The sequence below is a fragment of the Trachypithecus francoisi genome, unplaced genomic scaffold (assembly GCF_009764315.1).
Source record: "Trachypithecus francoisi isolate TF-2019V2 unplaced genomic scaffold, Tfra_2.0 Lachesis_group9, whole genome shotgun sequence".
NCBI classification, from domain to species: Eukaryota; Metazoa; Chordata; class Mammalia; order Primates; family Cercopithecidae; genus Trachypithecus; species Trachypithecus francoisi.
Window position 1 is genome coordinate 9,483,836 of NW_022681474.1, and position 13,470 is coordinate 9,497,305.

The 13,470-nt window shown below is 43.7% G+C and overlaps 1 protein-coding gene across 1 annotated transcript in view; it reads right to left on the minus strand.

Annotated features, from left to right (window-relative positions):
• ITIH2 (inter-alpha-trypsin inhibitor heavy chain 2) overlaps window positions 1-13,470 on the minus strand; it is a 46,185-nt gene continuing 32,715 nt past the window's right edge. Inside the window, exons 16-21 of the mRNA XM_033208971.1 lie at window positions 10,370-10,507; window positions 6,777-6,890; window positions 5,746-5,944; window positions 5,060-5,232; window positions 2,985-3,096; window positions 1-335 (exon numbers count right to left, since the gene is read on the minus strand). Coding sequence (XP_033064862.1) covers window positions 188-335; window positions 2,985-3,096; window positions 5,060-5,232; window positions 5,746-5,944; window positions 6,777-6,890; window positions 10,370-10,507 — 884 coding nt within the window. The 3' untranslated portion in view covers window positions 1-187. The remainder of the gene's footprint in view (window positions 336-2,984; window positions 3,097-5,059; window positions 5,233-5,745; window positions 5,945-6,776; window positions 6,891-10,369; window positions 10,508-13,470) is intronic.

Genomic DNA, 13,470 nt, shown 5'->3' on the forward strand with positions numbered 1-13,470 from the left:
TCATTTGTAAGATGTTTATTTTCTTCAGGTGTATTTACAGGCTTTATAAAACACCCTGATATCTGGTTCCTTTTAATTAACCACCCTGATATCTGGTTCATTTTAATTATTCAAACCAAAGAATATCTGCAAAAGTGACAGGGGAAAGATGTGTATTAATATATATAATTTCCCAAACTACAAACCCTTAAGGCCGTTTGAGAAAGCTGTAGAGCTGAGGCACGAAGTAATCCTTGTAATGCCCGTCAATGAATCCTTTTCCACTGTTGTGCACAAACCAGCAGGTAACATCCGTTCCAAACACTAGATCCCTTCTGTAGTCTTTCTGTAAGCCCCTGCAAGGAAGCAAGGCCTGTGGTTAGCGGGAGGCCGAGGGATGGCTGGCCGGGCACCTCTAGACACAAGATCCCGTATTTTCCTTGCTGTTCATCGTGTTCCGTCACCACATCTGCCACCCCCCACCCCCGCCCCCACCTATCGCTGCTCCCCAAGTCATGTGAAACACCCAAGTCTGGGGCTTGGTGTTGGAAGGACAGAGAATCAGCGGAGTGTCCTTAGAGAACTCAAAGAACCCTTAGAGTTAACCCATATGGGCTTTTCCAGCAAGGGAAACAGTAGCCAATGGAAAGAAGGCAGGAACAAGACTCCACAGTGTTGAGGCTGACCTCCCCGGTCACTTAAAGAATGAGTCGGCGGCCAGGCACGGTGGCTCATGCCTGTCATCCCAGCGCTTTGGGAGGCCAAGGCGGGCGGATCATTTGAGACCAGGAGTTCAAGACGAGCCTGGCCAATATGGAGAAACCCTGTCTCTACGAAAAATAACTTTTAAAAAAACTAGCTGGGCGTATGCCTGTAGTCCCAATTACTCGAAAGACTGAGGCACGAGAATCGCTTGAACCCAGGAGGCGGGAGTTGCAGTGAGCCAAGATCGCACCACTGCACTCCAGCCTGGGCGACAGAGCAAGACTCTGTCATCAAAAAAAAAAAAGAACGCATTGGAGGCGCCTCTTAACTGCACTTTCTGTGTGTTTAAGGGTGATACCTGCTGTTTCTGAGCAGATTCACGTCCTCCACTTGAAGGGCAAAATAACCAACAATTTGTAAAGGATCTGGCACATTGCATGAATGAGCCTTAAAAGTGTATTGCCGCGCCCAGTTCAGGGGACAGCTCAGTTTCAGTTATGAACCATGAGGTGCTTGCAGTGGATGAAATGGAGGCCCAGCATTTACTTTTTGTCATTATAATAAATGCATGTGTGTGTATATATATGTATTTATTTATATATGTATATATATTTATGTATATATATCTATATATAGATAAATATTTATAAATATCGATACATAAATATACATAAATATAAATATATAAATATAGAGTGCACCACTGCACTCTAGCCTGACTCCATCTCTCTCTCTATATATATAAAGTAAATGCATATATAGATCTAGATATATACATATATAAATATCTATCTGTGTGTGTGTATATATATATATAGAGAGAGAGAGAGAGAGAGATGGAGTCAGGCTGAAGTACAGTGGTGCTATCTCCGCCCACTGCAACCTCCACCTCCCAGGTTCAAGCAATTCTCCTACCTCAGCCTCCCGAGTAGCTGGGATTACAGGCCACCACACCCAGCTAATTTTTGTATTTTTTGTAGAGATGGGGGGGTTTCAACATGTTGGCAAGATGGTCTTGAACTCCTGACCTCAGGTGAACCACCCGCCTCGGCCTCCCAAAGTGCCGGGATGGCGTGAGCCACTGCACCCAGCCTATTTATATATTATGTATTTATTTATGAGACAGGTCTCACTCTGTTACCCAGGCTGGAGTGCAGCGGTACAATCATAACACACTTCAGCCTTGAACTCCTGGGCTCAATGGATCCTCCCACCTCAGCCTCCTGAGTAGCTGGAGCTATAGGCAGAATCTACTACACTTGGCTAATTATTTTTATTTTTGTATAGATGGAGTCTTACTATGTTGCCCAGGCCGGTCTTGAACTCCTAGTCTCAAGTGATCCTTCCACATTGGCTTCTCAAAGCATTGGGGTTACAGGCATGAGCCACCATGCCTGGCAGTAAATGCCCTTTTACCAACTTCAGATAACTTAATATTAGCATTATTAATTTGTGCTCACAATTGCTTCTGTGACACACGCTCACTGATTCCTGTCAGTACCTTGTTCCTTCCATAAACTGATACTAATTGAATGGTGTATTCACCAAGAATCCATTGTTTCAGTTCACAAATCTACTTCCATGGCAATACTTCCAAATACAATATTATGGTTATCACTGTTATGGTTTAATTATGTCAAAGCCAATGACATTTGTTTGCATGAAGAATCCTTTCTAACAAAGCGAAGTTGACTGCTTTATAAAAACTCTAAAAAGGTGTAAACAGCTTTAAAACGGTACCAAATTTGGCATGGGTGAGACAACTGTAAAGGACTGGGAAAAAATATCAAGATTTGTAAGATTTTTACACTCAGAATGCGTTACAAGCTTCTAAGTTCTCACTTTAGATGAAGCATATGGGGGTGGTTTGTATAAGAAAAGCTACAGAAAAAAGCAGTCAGAGATCCATGTGGAAAAGGAAAGCTCTAGCCTGATGTAAAAATCTATAGTCGTTCTGCAGCACTATGGTAATAGGTGTTTTTATGATTCTCTCCTTTGATCCACGTGTCCAGTTATCCAACTTGTAAAGCTCTCATGAGGGCTTCTAAAGTGTGAAGATGAGAACAACAGGTTAGTTAATCTTGGCATCGCATGACCCTAGATACCCAGTCATTATCTGCATTTAAGGTGGGATATCAGAAGTGCTCTTATGCGAATGCTGTGTGTGCCTATTCCTGATGAATTGCTTAGTGTGATGTAGGTAGTGCTTACAACACTTCTTCTTGCTCCTTTATTTTGCTGTGTGGGGTCTAATTCTAACACGAGCCCTTTTTGTCACTGTCCTTACACCCGAGGCCTACCTGGTGACAATGAGCTTCTGCCCCTTCACTTCCATGCTGGCCTCTGGTTTCTCAGGGTCCTTTCCTGGTCTCTCATTGAAGATGTGTATCTTTGGTTCCTGCATGAACTGGCCTGGCAAAACAGAATCAGACACTGATTTACATGTAATCATAGTCAAATAAAAAGACAGGCTTGTTATTGGCTCCATGCTACATTTTGGTCCTCCCTCTGGGATTTCTAGGGTGGAAAGACAAGCTGAGAGGAAAAAGGAGTGGTGATGGGAGGGAGGGTCCTTCCTGGGAGCACGTTTGTGCTGCTCACGATCTTTTTTCATTTTTTATTTATTTATTTATTTTATTTTATTTTATTTTATTTTTTATTTTTTTGAGACGGAGTCTCGCTCTGTCGCCCAGGCTGGAGTGCAGTGGCCGGATCTCAGCTCACTGCAAGCTCCGCCTCCGGGGTTTACGCCATTCTCCTGCCTCAGCCTCCCAAGTAGCTGAGACTACAGGCGCCCGCCACCACGCCCGGCTAGTTTTTTGTATTTTTTAGTAGAGACGGGGTTTCACCGTGTTAGCCAGGATGGTCTCAATCTCCTGACCTCGTGAGCCGCCCGTCTCGGCCTCCCAAAGTGCTGGGATTACAGGCTTGAGCCACCGTGCCCGGCCTCATTTTAATTTTTTTTAATTTGAGGAAGGATCTCCCTCTGTCGCCCAGGCTGGAGTGCAGTGGCACGATCTCAGCTCACTGCAAGCTCCGCCTCCCGGGTTTATGCCATTCTCCTGCCTCAGCCTCCGGAGTAGCTGGGACTACAGGTGCCCGCCACCACACCCGGCTAATTTTTTTTTTTTTGTATTTTTAGTAGAGACGGGGTTTCACTGTGTTAGCCAGGATGGTCTTGATCTGCTGACCTGGTGATCTGCCTGCCTTGGCCTTCCAAAGTGCTGGGATTACAGACATGAACCACCACTCCCAGCCCTTTTTTTTTTTTTTTAATTGAAGAGATGGGGCCGGGTGTGGTGGCTCACACCTGTAATCCTAGCACTCTGGAGGCCAAGCCGGGCAGATCACCTGAAGTTGGGAGTTCCAGACCAGCCTGACCAACATGGAGAAACCCCATCTCTACTAAAAATACAAAATTAGCCGGGCATGGTGGTGCATGTCTATAATCCCAGCTACTCGGGAGGCTGAGGGAAGAGAATCACGTGAACCGTGGAGGCAGATGTTGCGATGAGCTGAGATTGTGCCATTGCACTTCAGCCTGGGCAACAAAAGCGAAACTCCATCTCATAAATAAATACATAAATAAAAAAATAAATTTAAGAGATGGAGTCTCCTTTTATCACCCAGGCTGGAGCACAGTGGCACAGTCACAGCTCACTGCAGCCTCTAATTCCTGGACTCGGGCAATCCCACCCCAGCTTCCTGAGTAGCTGGGACTCCAGGCAGGATCCACCACATCCTGCTAATTATTTTTATTTCCTACTTTTTTGGTAGCGATGGGGTGCCCAGGCTGGTCTTCCTCAAACAATCCACCTGCCCAGGCCTCCTAAAGTGCTGGGATTACATGAGCCACCGTGCCTGGAGCTCATGGTCATTTTATACATGAGGTTGGTCTAGTGGATTGTAAGTAAATTGAGCACCCTGATGGCAGGAAAGTGAGGTGAGCACCTGAGAGCATAGCTCAGATCACAGGAACAAGATTTGCTTGTGATGTCACAGGCTTTGTATTTGAGCCTTTCCTAAAATACTAGGGACAGTTGTCCAGGGTGTTCTGCTTGTTATCACAGACCTCCTAAATGGGTTCACCTTGCTTCAGTTAGAAAAAAATCTTTCACATAAAACTTGTAATGTATCTGTCCCTTCTCTTAACTTGCCCAGTTTGTGATGCTGAAATCCTGGCCCTGGACAGCCTTGTCTAGAACGGCAAAAGGTCCTGGCTGTCACATTCCCGAGTGACCCCACACTGCTATGTTGGTCCTCTGTGCTCTGGAGTCCACACCTGCCATGTCCTCAACTTGTAACCACTGTCAGCCAAAGCTGCTAAAGAATTAGAGTGGCCCCACCCTCATCAGATGGTCAGTAGACACTTTACCTATTAGTCCGTGGGCACGAGGTGAAAACTTGTTTGTAGGGGGGATGTAGATTCCCAGAAAGTCAACATTGATGGGATGCTTCTTCCAAACACGATGAAGTAAAACAGAAAAGGACATTTCTTTGTCCAAGGTGATAGTTACCACTTTTTCTTTCTTCACTGAGATCTGCACCCTGGTGTGAAAGTCCAAGTGGCATTAAACCATTCCAGAACAGACCTTTTTAGAAAGTCATTCTTCTCACCCCTAATATGAACTCTTCACTCCTCCCAGACAATTCCGCTAGTTATCTAAGCGCTTGCAACAGTTTATAGATAAACGATCGATTAACGGATACTCATTGGGAAGCTTCTATGCAGAGGACACAATCATGGCATTTGGAGCGCACTCTGCGATAGAGCAGGGTATAGATTTCAGCTGGTGGGTTCATTCACTGACCAGCACATACACAGTGAGTGCTTACTGACGCCAGGCACTAGACTAGGTCCTGGGACCCAATGGTGACCAAAAACACAGTGCCCACTGCCAGGAACAGAGGAGGGAGTGAGAACAATTGTTCTGAACCTCAACTTCCTTATATTTAAAACGATGATTTTTTTTTTTTTAATGTTGATGTCACTGATGCCTGGATTTAGTTATGCAGTCATGTGTCACGGACAGGCCTGAGTTCAGATGGAATCGTACTTGCCTCTGATTCATGACTTGAGCCGTGTCGGACCAGGACAAGGCAAATGTGCTAGAACCACCACTCAGGGTGATGGTCTCAGTGCTGATTTCTGTTTTTACGTCTTCACTTTGGAAATAAAATCCCAGTTTTCCAAAATAGGTGCTTAGTTTTCCATTGTTGGGCTTCTTGGCACCAACAAGCTGACCATTGATTACAATTCCTACAGGAAAGAAAAAAATGAGTTTTTCTCTTGTGCGCCCTTTATTTTGCATGTGTGGGTACTATAGTTCAAATTTATAAAACTTGGCAATATAGGAAAGTTGTAATTTTGCTTCAGGATTTACCCAACATTTTCTTCTTTGTGCTCCTCATTGTATAACATATATTTCAATATAACAGTTACAAAATTTAATAAAATTTAATTTAATAATTTTATATCAGTTATAAAATTTAGTTGTCAGTGTATAAAATGTAATTTAAATAATTTACTATCATAAAGTGTTTAAATGAATTTTTGCACGTATGTGATGGAGTCTCGCTCTGTCGCTAAGGCTGGAGTGCAGTGGCACGATCTCGGCTCACTGCAACCTCCACCTCCCGGGTTCAAGCAATTCTCCTGCCTCAGTCTCCTGAGTAGCTGGGATTACAGGTGTGTGCCACCATGCCCGGCTAATTTTTTTTTGTATTTTTAGTAGTTGGGGAGTTTTGTCATGTTGGCCAGGCTGGTCTTGAACTCCTGATCTCAGGTGAACCGCCCGCCTCAGCCTCCCAAAGTGCTGAGATTGCAGGTGTGAGCCACCACGCCTGGCTCATATTTAAATTAATTATATCACAACAAGATCTGCTAGTTCATACTCAGAGAGAGGGTATATATTTTGAGCTATGATGGTTCAAAATAGTTAAGAATATATTTATAATTGAATTTCTCACTAATATCACTGAAATATATAGCACTTCTATTAAGGTGAGAAAGAAAGAAATCCAAGGCAGTGACAGGAAAGCATGACAGTGACCTCATTGTCTAAAGCAAATATGATTTATTTTTATTTTACCTGATTCTGGGTCAGAAACCAGGTTGAGGATTTTTCCAGGTTCCGAGTCAATATTGAAACAAATGTTCTTTTGGCTTCTGGGTAGATAAATGATGAAATGTGGGTCATTTTCAACTGGAAAACATGCAAAGAAAACGTAAACAAAATCATTCAAAGGAAGATGATTTTGAACACTATATCATTCCTGAACATCTTTAATGTAATCAGAACAAATATTTATTGTGCTTCTCCTTTATGCTCGGTACTCCTCCAGGCCTCGGGGACCCAGTGGTTCATACTCCATTGTCCCTCTGTCATGCAGCACTTCATCATAAATGTGAAGTGACTTGACCCTCATTTTAGGAAAGTTGTTGGTGGCAGTATGAATAAAAGCTGGCAGAGGAGTTACGGGAAGCTCGTGCAGTGGCTAAACCTGTCACTCAGGCCAGAAATGTTCAGTTCACACCTCCAGGTTCGTGCTCTGCAGTCCACAAATACGTGGTTAGTTGATTTTTGTTGGAGCCGGACACTACAGGGCATTGTAAAAACACAGAACAGGCCAGGTGCGGTGGCTCACACCTGTAATCCCAGCACTTTGGGAGGCCGAGGTGGGTGGATCACGAGGTCAGGCGTTCAAGACCAGCCTGGCCAGCATAGTGAAACCCCGTCTCTACTAAAAATACAAAAAATTAGCCAGGTATGGTGGTGGGCACCTGCAATCCCAGCTACTCGGGAGGCTGAGGCAGGAGAATTGCTTGAACCTGGGAGGCAGAGGTTGCAGTGAGCCACGATGGCGCCACTGCACTCCAAGCTGGGTGACAGTGCAAGACTCCATCTCAAAAATAAATAAATAAATAATAAAATAAAATAAAAAACACACACAGCAAAGGCTCTTTTAAAAATACTCTTGACCAGGCCTGGTGGCTCACTCCTGTAATCCCAGCACTTTGAGATGCCAAGGTGAACGGATCACCTGAGGTCGGGAGTTCGAGACCAACCTGACCAACATGGAGAACCCCCCATCTCTATTTAAAAAAAAAAAAATTGGCCAGGTGTAGTGGCAGGTGACTGTAATCCCAGCTACTCAGCAGCTGAGGCAGGAGAATTGCTTGAACCCAGGAGGCGGAGGTTGCAGCGAGCCGAGATTGAGCCATTGCACTCTAGCCTGGGCAACAAGAGCGAAACTCCATCTCAAAAATAAAAACTAAAAGAAACCCTTACACAATCATTATATTATGATATCCTCTTTCTTCCTCTACACAAATATGGTAGTTTGAAATATTCTGTTTGAAGAAAATTGCTTTTATTAAAGACAACGATTGGTTTCGCCATTTAATTAACTCAAATCCCACCAATCAGACCTTCTGATAAGCAATAGTGAATCAGTGCTGCCCCTGAGTTGACAGAATTCAAGACAACAGAAATGAAGCATCAGGGTTAAATGGGTCAGTCCAGCCTGAAATTTTGATCAGGCTGAAAGTAGATCGAGGACCTCCTCCGTGACTGATGTTACAGATTCCTAGCACCTGAGGTTTATGGGCAGAATACTGGTCCGTGATAACTGAGCTTGTACTAGGAAAGAGAAACTTGTATCCACCCTGCAGGGAGGGTGTTATCATCCCCGTTTTAGCGGTGGCTGCTTGAGCCCTAGAGGGGTTTCAGTGTATGACCAAGGTCATGGGGCAGATGCATCTCCAGGACTCTCTGCCTTTGAAGTCCTCATCCTTTGTACTGCATCCTACAACAGAGATGAGAAACTTGGAAGAAGCACTACAGCCTTAACTGGGAAGAATATTTAAAGGTAAATTAACTTGGTCTCAACAATTTTCTCCAAAAGCTTTATTTTGCAAAGCCACAGTTTAAGCAGCTCACTCCCTGGGCATCACGGTAGTGTCTGGCTCTCAGAAAGTGCTGGTTGGAAAGGCACAGTAAAAGCAACTGCTCTTCCAGCGTAGTCAACTTCCGCATGGATTCCCCACTCGTGCGTGGCAGCGGACGTTTGCTACTGTTAACTGAGACTTCTGCATGGTCCCTCCTGGGCCTCCCACCCCCACAGAGCTGGGGTAGGAGAGGGGAGTGTTGTACAAAGCACTACCAGCAATGGAGGGTGAGGGAGCAAGTTACTTGTGGCCTAGAAATCATTTTAGAGATAAGCCCTAGGGTGAGATGAAGTTACTATTTATCATCCTATTTTATCTTACCATATTTTATTTTGAGACAGAGTCTTGCTCTGTCACCCAGGCTGGAGTGCAGTGGCACGATCTCAGCTCACTACCCCCTCCACCTCCCAGGTGCAAGCAATTCTCCTGCCTCAGCCTCCCGAGTAGCTGGGATTACAGGCACCTGCCACCACACCCAGCAAATTCTTGTATTTTTATTACAGACAGGGTTGGCCAGGCTGGATTTGAACTCCTGACCTCAAGTGATCTGCTCTCCTCAGCCTCCCAAAGTGCTGGGATTACAGGCATGAGCCACCATGCCAGGTCTCTATTTTATTTTTTGAGACAGGGTCTCCCTCTGTCACCCAGGCTGGAATGTAGTGGTGAAATAATAGCTCACTGCAACGTTGAACTTCTGGGCTCAGGCAATCCTCCCACCTCAACCTCTTGAGTAGCTGTGACTACAGGTGCACCACTATGCCTGGCTAATTTTTTGAAAAGGGTTTTTTTTTTTCTGGTTTCTCAAACTCCTGGCCTCAAGCAATCCTCTCCCACCTGAGCCTCCAAAAGTACTGGGATTACAGGTGTGAGCCATGTGCCTTGCCTGAAATAACAGTAAATGTCCATTCAAAGTATTTGCTAAGTTTTCTCTGCTACAACATGATATTTGGTATGTGCTAGGCATACAACCTTGAGAACCAGCCTTGAGGCTTTCTTGATGGAAAGGTCTATATTCCAGGCAGTCAAGAAAGCTGCACGGTTCTAGGACCAGCAGGAACCACCCTTCTAAATTTCAAACTCTCAAGTCAAGCTGGGACTTTGCACCTTCCTTCAGGGAGAGGGATGTGCTCTGTCTCTGAGTGTTGAAATTTACTTTTTTTCTAATAAAAAGAAAAGTAACGCAAGACAAGCTGCACACAGGTTTTCTAGGTGAACTAGCTAATTGCCAGCAGCTGTGATCTCTGTGGGTGAAGGCTGCAGTGCAAGGAGCTGGGAACAGGAGAGATGACACTGTCTCTCCCATTTCCGCGGGACAGCTCCCCTCTCACAGGCTGTGGGAGAAGATGCCAAAGAGGTTGTCAATGGAAAGGCAAAGAAATTGACAATGGAAGGCAAAGAAATCTGCGATTACACAAGGAACCACAGCCACCAAAACTCACAAAGAAATACATTTTCCTGGCTTTTAGATGACCACAGCTACTACCCAAACCTCCCACTGAAACTGTTTGCAGAAAGATTTTTTTAAAGACTGAACAAAACTAGGATTCCGTAAATACATGATTAAAAACAAAATAAGGTGTATTTCTATAGAAAAACAGGTGATCTGCCTGCCTTGGCCTCCCAAAGCGCTGGGATTACAGGCACGAGCCACTGCACCCGGCCTCATTCACACAATGCTTCCCGGGATTATGGTCGGCTGAGTTCTGGGACATGCAAGCAGTGTAGAAGCTTTACCTCTCATCACATGTGGGGGTGGCGTGGACTCCAGCACCTGAGCTCCTTGTGCCAGCATGGAGATCACGGGCGTTGGTGAAGGATTGACCCAAGACGGGATGGAATCTGGAGCCACTTTGCTGCCGTAATACAGGGCCCCTGAGTAGAAAAACCTGCATCTGTTAGTTTCTAGGTTTACGTTTCCACGGAAATTGCTCACCATGTCAAGAATCTGTTTTATGCACCCCCAGATGTTGTCAGCTTAGGTTTTTCTCCTCTATTTTTATTCCAGAGTTCTCTCTTGTCGGGCTCCCTCTGGCATGTTGCTGAGGGAGGGGGCCAGTGATACGGTTCTCTCTGGAGTCTGGAGCCTGAGCAAGGGTGGCTGTGGGAGGAACCACTTTATAGGGCTGGGGAAGGGCCCGGTGACTCCAGTGCAGGCTGGGGAGCTAAGTCTGGGAGAAGGCCCAGGTTACTGTGGCACCTTCCTGGCTCCATCTCTATTCACTCACAAACAAGCCGAGCAGGTTAGTTTCCCAGAGAGGTGAGAGAGATTTCGCATGACAGCAAAAGGCACTTTTTGCTTTCCGATAGCCAGGCTAGCTGTCTGTGAGAAAGTCATGCCTAGAAACTAATCTAGGATTCCTTTGTCCCTGGATCTATTTAGCTGTGAGTCTACAGGCTGTTGTCACGGGGACATTACAAGTCAGAGTTCCCTGAACGATAGACCAGTGCAGTAAACTTGGTGTCATGCTTGAACGAAATTAAAAATGCACAAAATCCTTCCATTGTGTGCAAAGCATTCTTAAGAATATATTTCACAGAAATCCAAATACCGCATGTTCTCACTTACCTTGGGAACTACATTGAAAAGTCAATACTGTGTACTACACGGAGTAAAGATGGAAATAATAGACACTGGGAACTTCTAGGGGGGAGAGGGAGGGAAAGGGGGAGGTCGGGGGGGAGGGTTGAAAAATTACTGAGTACCATGGTCGCTACCTGGGTGACATGATCATTTGTACCCCAAGCCTCAGTAACATGCAATATATCCAAGTAACTTGCGCATTTAGCCCCTGAATCTAATATATTATATATCATATAGGTAGTATAATTATATGTAATATAATCATATATATCTATAGCTATAATACATATTTTATATATTATATTTATTATTTTATATATTTAATATATTTATTATTATATTATTTTATATATAATATATAATTATATATTATATATTACATATAAGATATTGATAATTATATATTATCTATAATGTATATTTTATATATACGTGTGTGTGTATCATATATGTATATATGTTTCAGTAGGACCAGTCCCCAAGAAAGAGAAGAGAAAAAGATGTATAAAGCTGAGGTCTCCTAGCCCTGGGTGCGGGCACCCTCGGGGGTACCTGGAGACTTTCTGCAGGACTCAGAGATCATGGACTGTTTGAAAGGCAATTTCTAGAGTCTCAGTCTAGGCATAGACTCTTTCCTAAAGAAACCCTTTTCTCCCAGTTTACAAGCAGAAGGCCTGCTCTTCTCCACTCCCCTCCCGAAAAAGTCCTCCAGGAACCAAAACATCCATTGGAATATTGATGTAGGGCGAAAAATGTGATTCCAATGATGGGGAGCGAATGCTTGTCCAAGCCACAGGGCTTCCAATTCTTTGCTTTCAACAAAATTGAGGAAGGGCTCATGTTGTCAGCTGATAAATTATACAAGATTTTTTGGACACTAGGTCCGTATGCATGTTTTGGCATATAAATTTCAAAGAGTTCAGATAAGCGAGTAACTGAATATAACCAGACACTTGCCATTTCTGTCTACTCATCTGTACCAACCAATATTTATCGCGACTTCTGCCCATACAAGTTTTCTTAGAAGTAGAATTGATGCTGAATCCTGTCTCTTTCAATCCATTCATAAATAATACGTATCCATGGATACACGAAAAACACCCAGTCACATTTTTCCCAGTAAGAGATTATAGATTATTTCCACTCCAATTTTACTTATGTGTAATCAAATTTATAATTTATTTCTATTATTTTGCTCACTTGGCTACTAGTAGTAATATTAATGAGACCCAGTTCAGAAGAGAATTTCGAATACTCAGAATCTTATGGTTATGATTTTTAAATTAAGTTTTTAATTAAAATTAAAATTTATAACTTTTTTTCTTATAGATAAGTGAGGTGATTACTAAAAGAAGCGTAAAAATATATTACAATAGGATATAGTTCTGCTGGGCAAGTGGAGTGGAAATACAAGTTCAACTAGAAAAAAGAATAATGTAAAACTTCCAATAATTTTTTTTTTCCGAGACAAGGTCTTATTCTGTCACTCAGGCTAGAGTGCAGTGGCATAATTGGCTCACTGCAACCTTCACCTCCCAGGCTCAAGCAATCCTCCCACCTCAGCCTCCTGAGTATTTGGGACTATGGGCACGTGCCACCATGCCTGGATAATTTTAGTATTTTTTTCTAAAGATGGGGTTTTGCCATGTTGACCAGGCTGGTCTCATATTCATAGGCTCAAGCAATTAACCCACGCCAGCCTCCCAAAGTGCTGGGATTATAGGCATGAGCCACCATGTCTGGCCAGTTTCTAATAATTGTAATATAGGATTTGCTTATGAAGTTTCAAAAAATGAATGATAGTAACCAATTAGGTATTCTGTTTCATTAGATGTATTGAAAACAGTGATGTGGTCGGGCATGGTGGCTCACGCCTATAACCCCAGCACTTTGGGAGGCCAAGGCAGGTGGATTGCCTGAGGTCAGGAGTTTGAGACCAGCCTGGCAAACATGGTGAAAACCTGTCTCTACTAAAAATACAAAAAATTAGCCGGGCGTGGTGGCACATGCTTGTAATCCCAGCTACTTGGGAGGCTGAAGTCAGAGAATTGCTTGAACCTGGGAGGCTGAGGTTGCAGTGAGCCGAGATTGTGCCATTGTGCTCCAGCCGGGGCAACAGAGCAAGACTCTGTCTCAAAAAAAAAAACAAAACAAAACAAAAAAAAGAAAAAAAAGGAAAAAACAGAAAAGAAAACAGTGATGTAACAGTTTTATTTTAAAAGGTCAATATTTATAAAATACTGTAATTATGTTA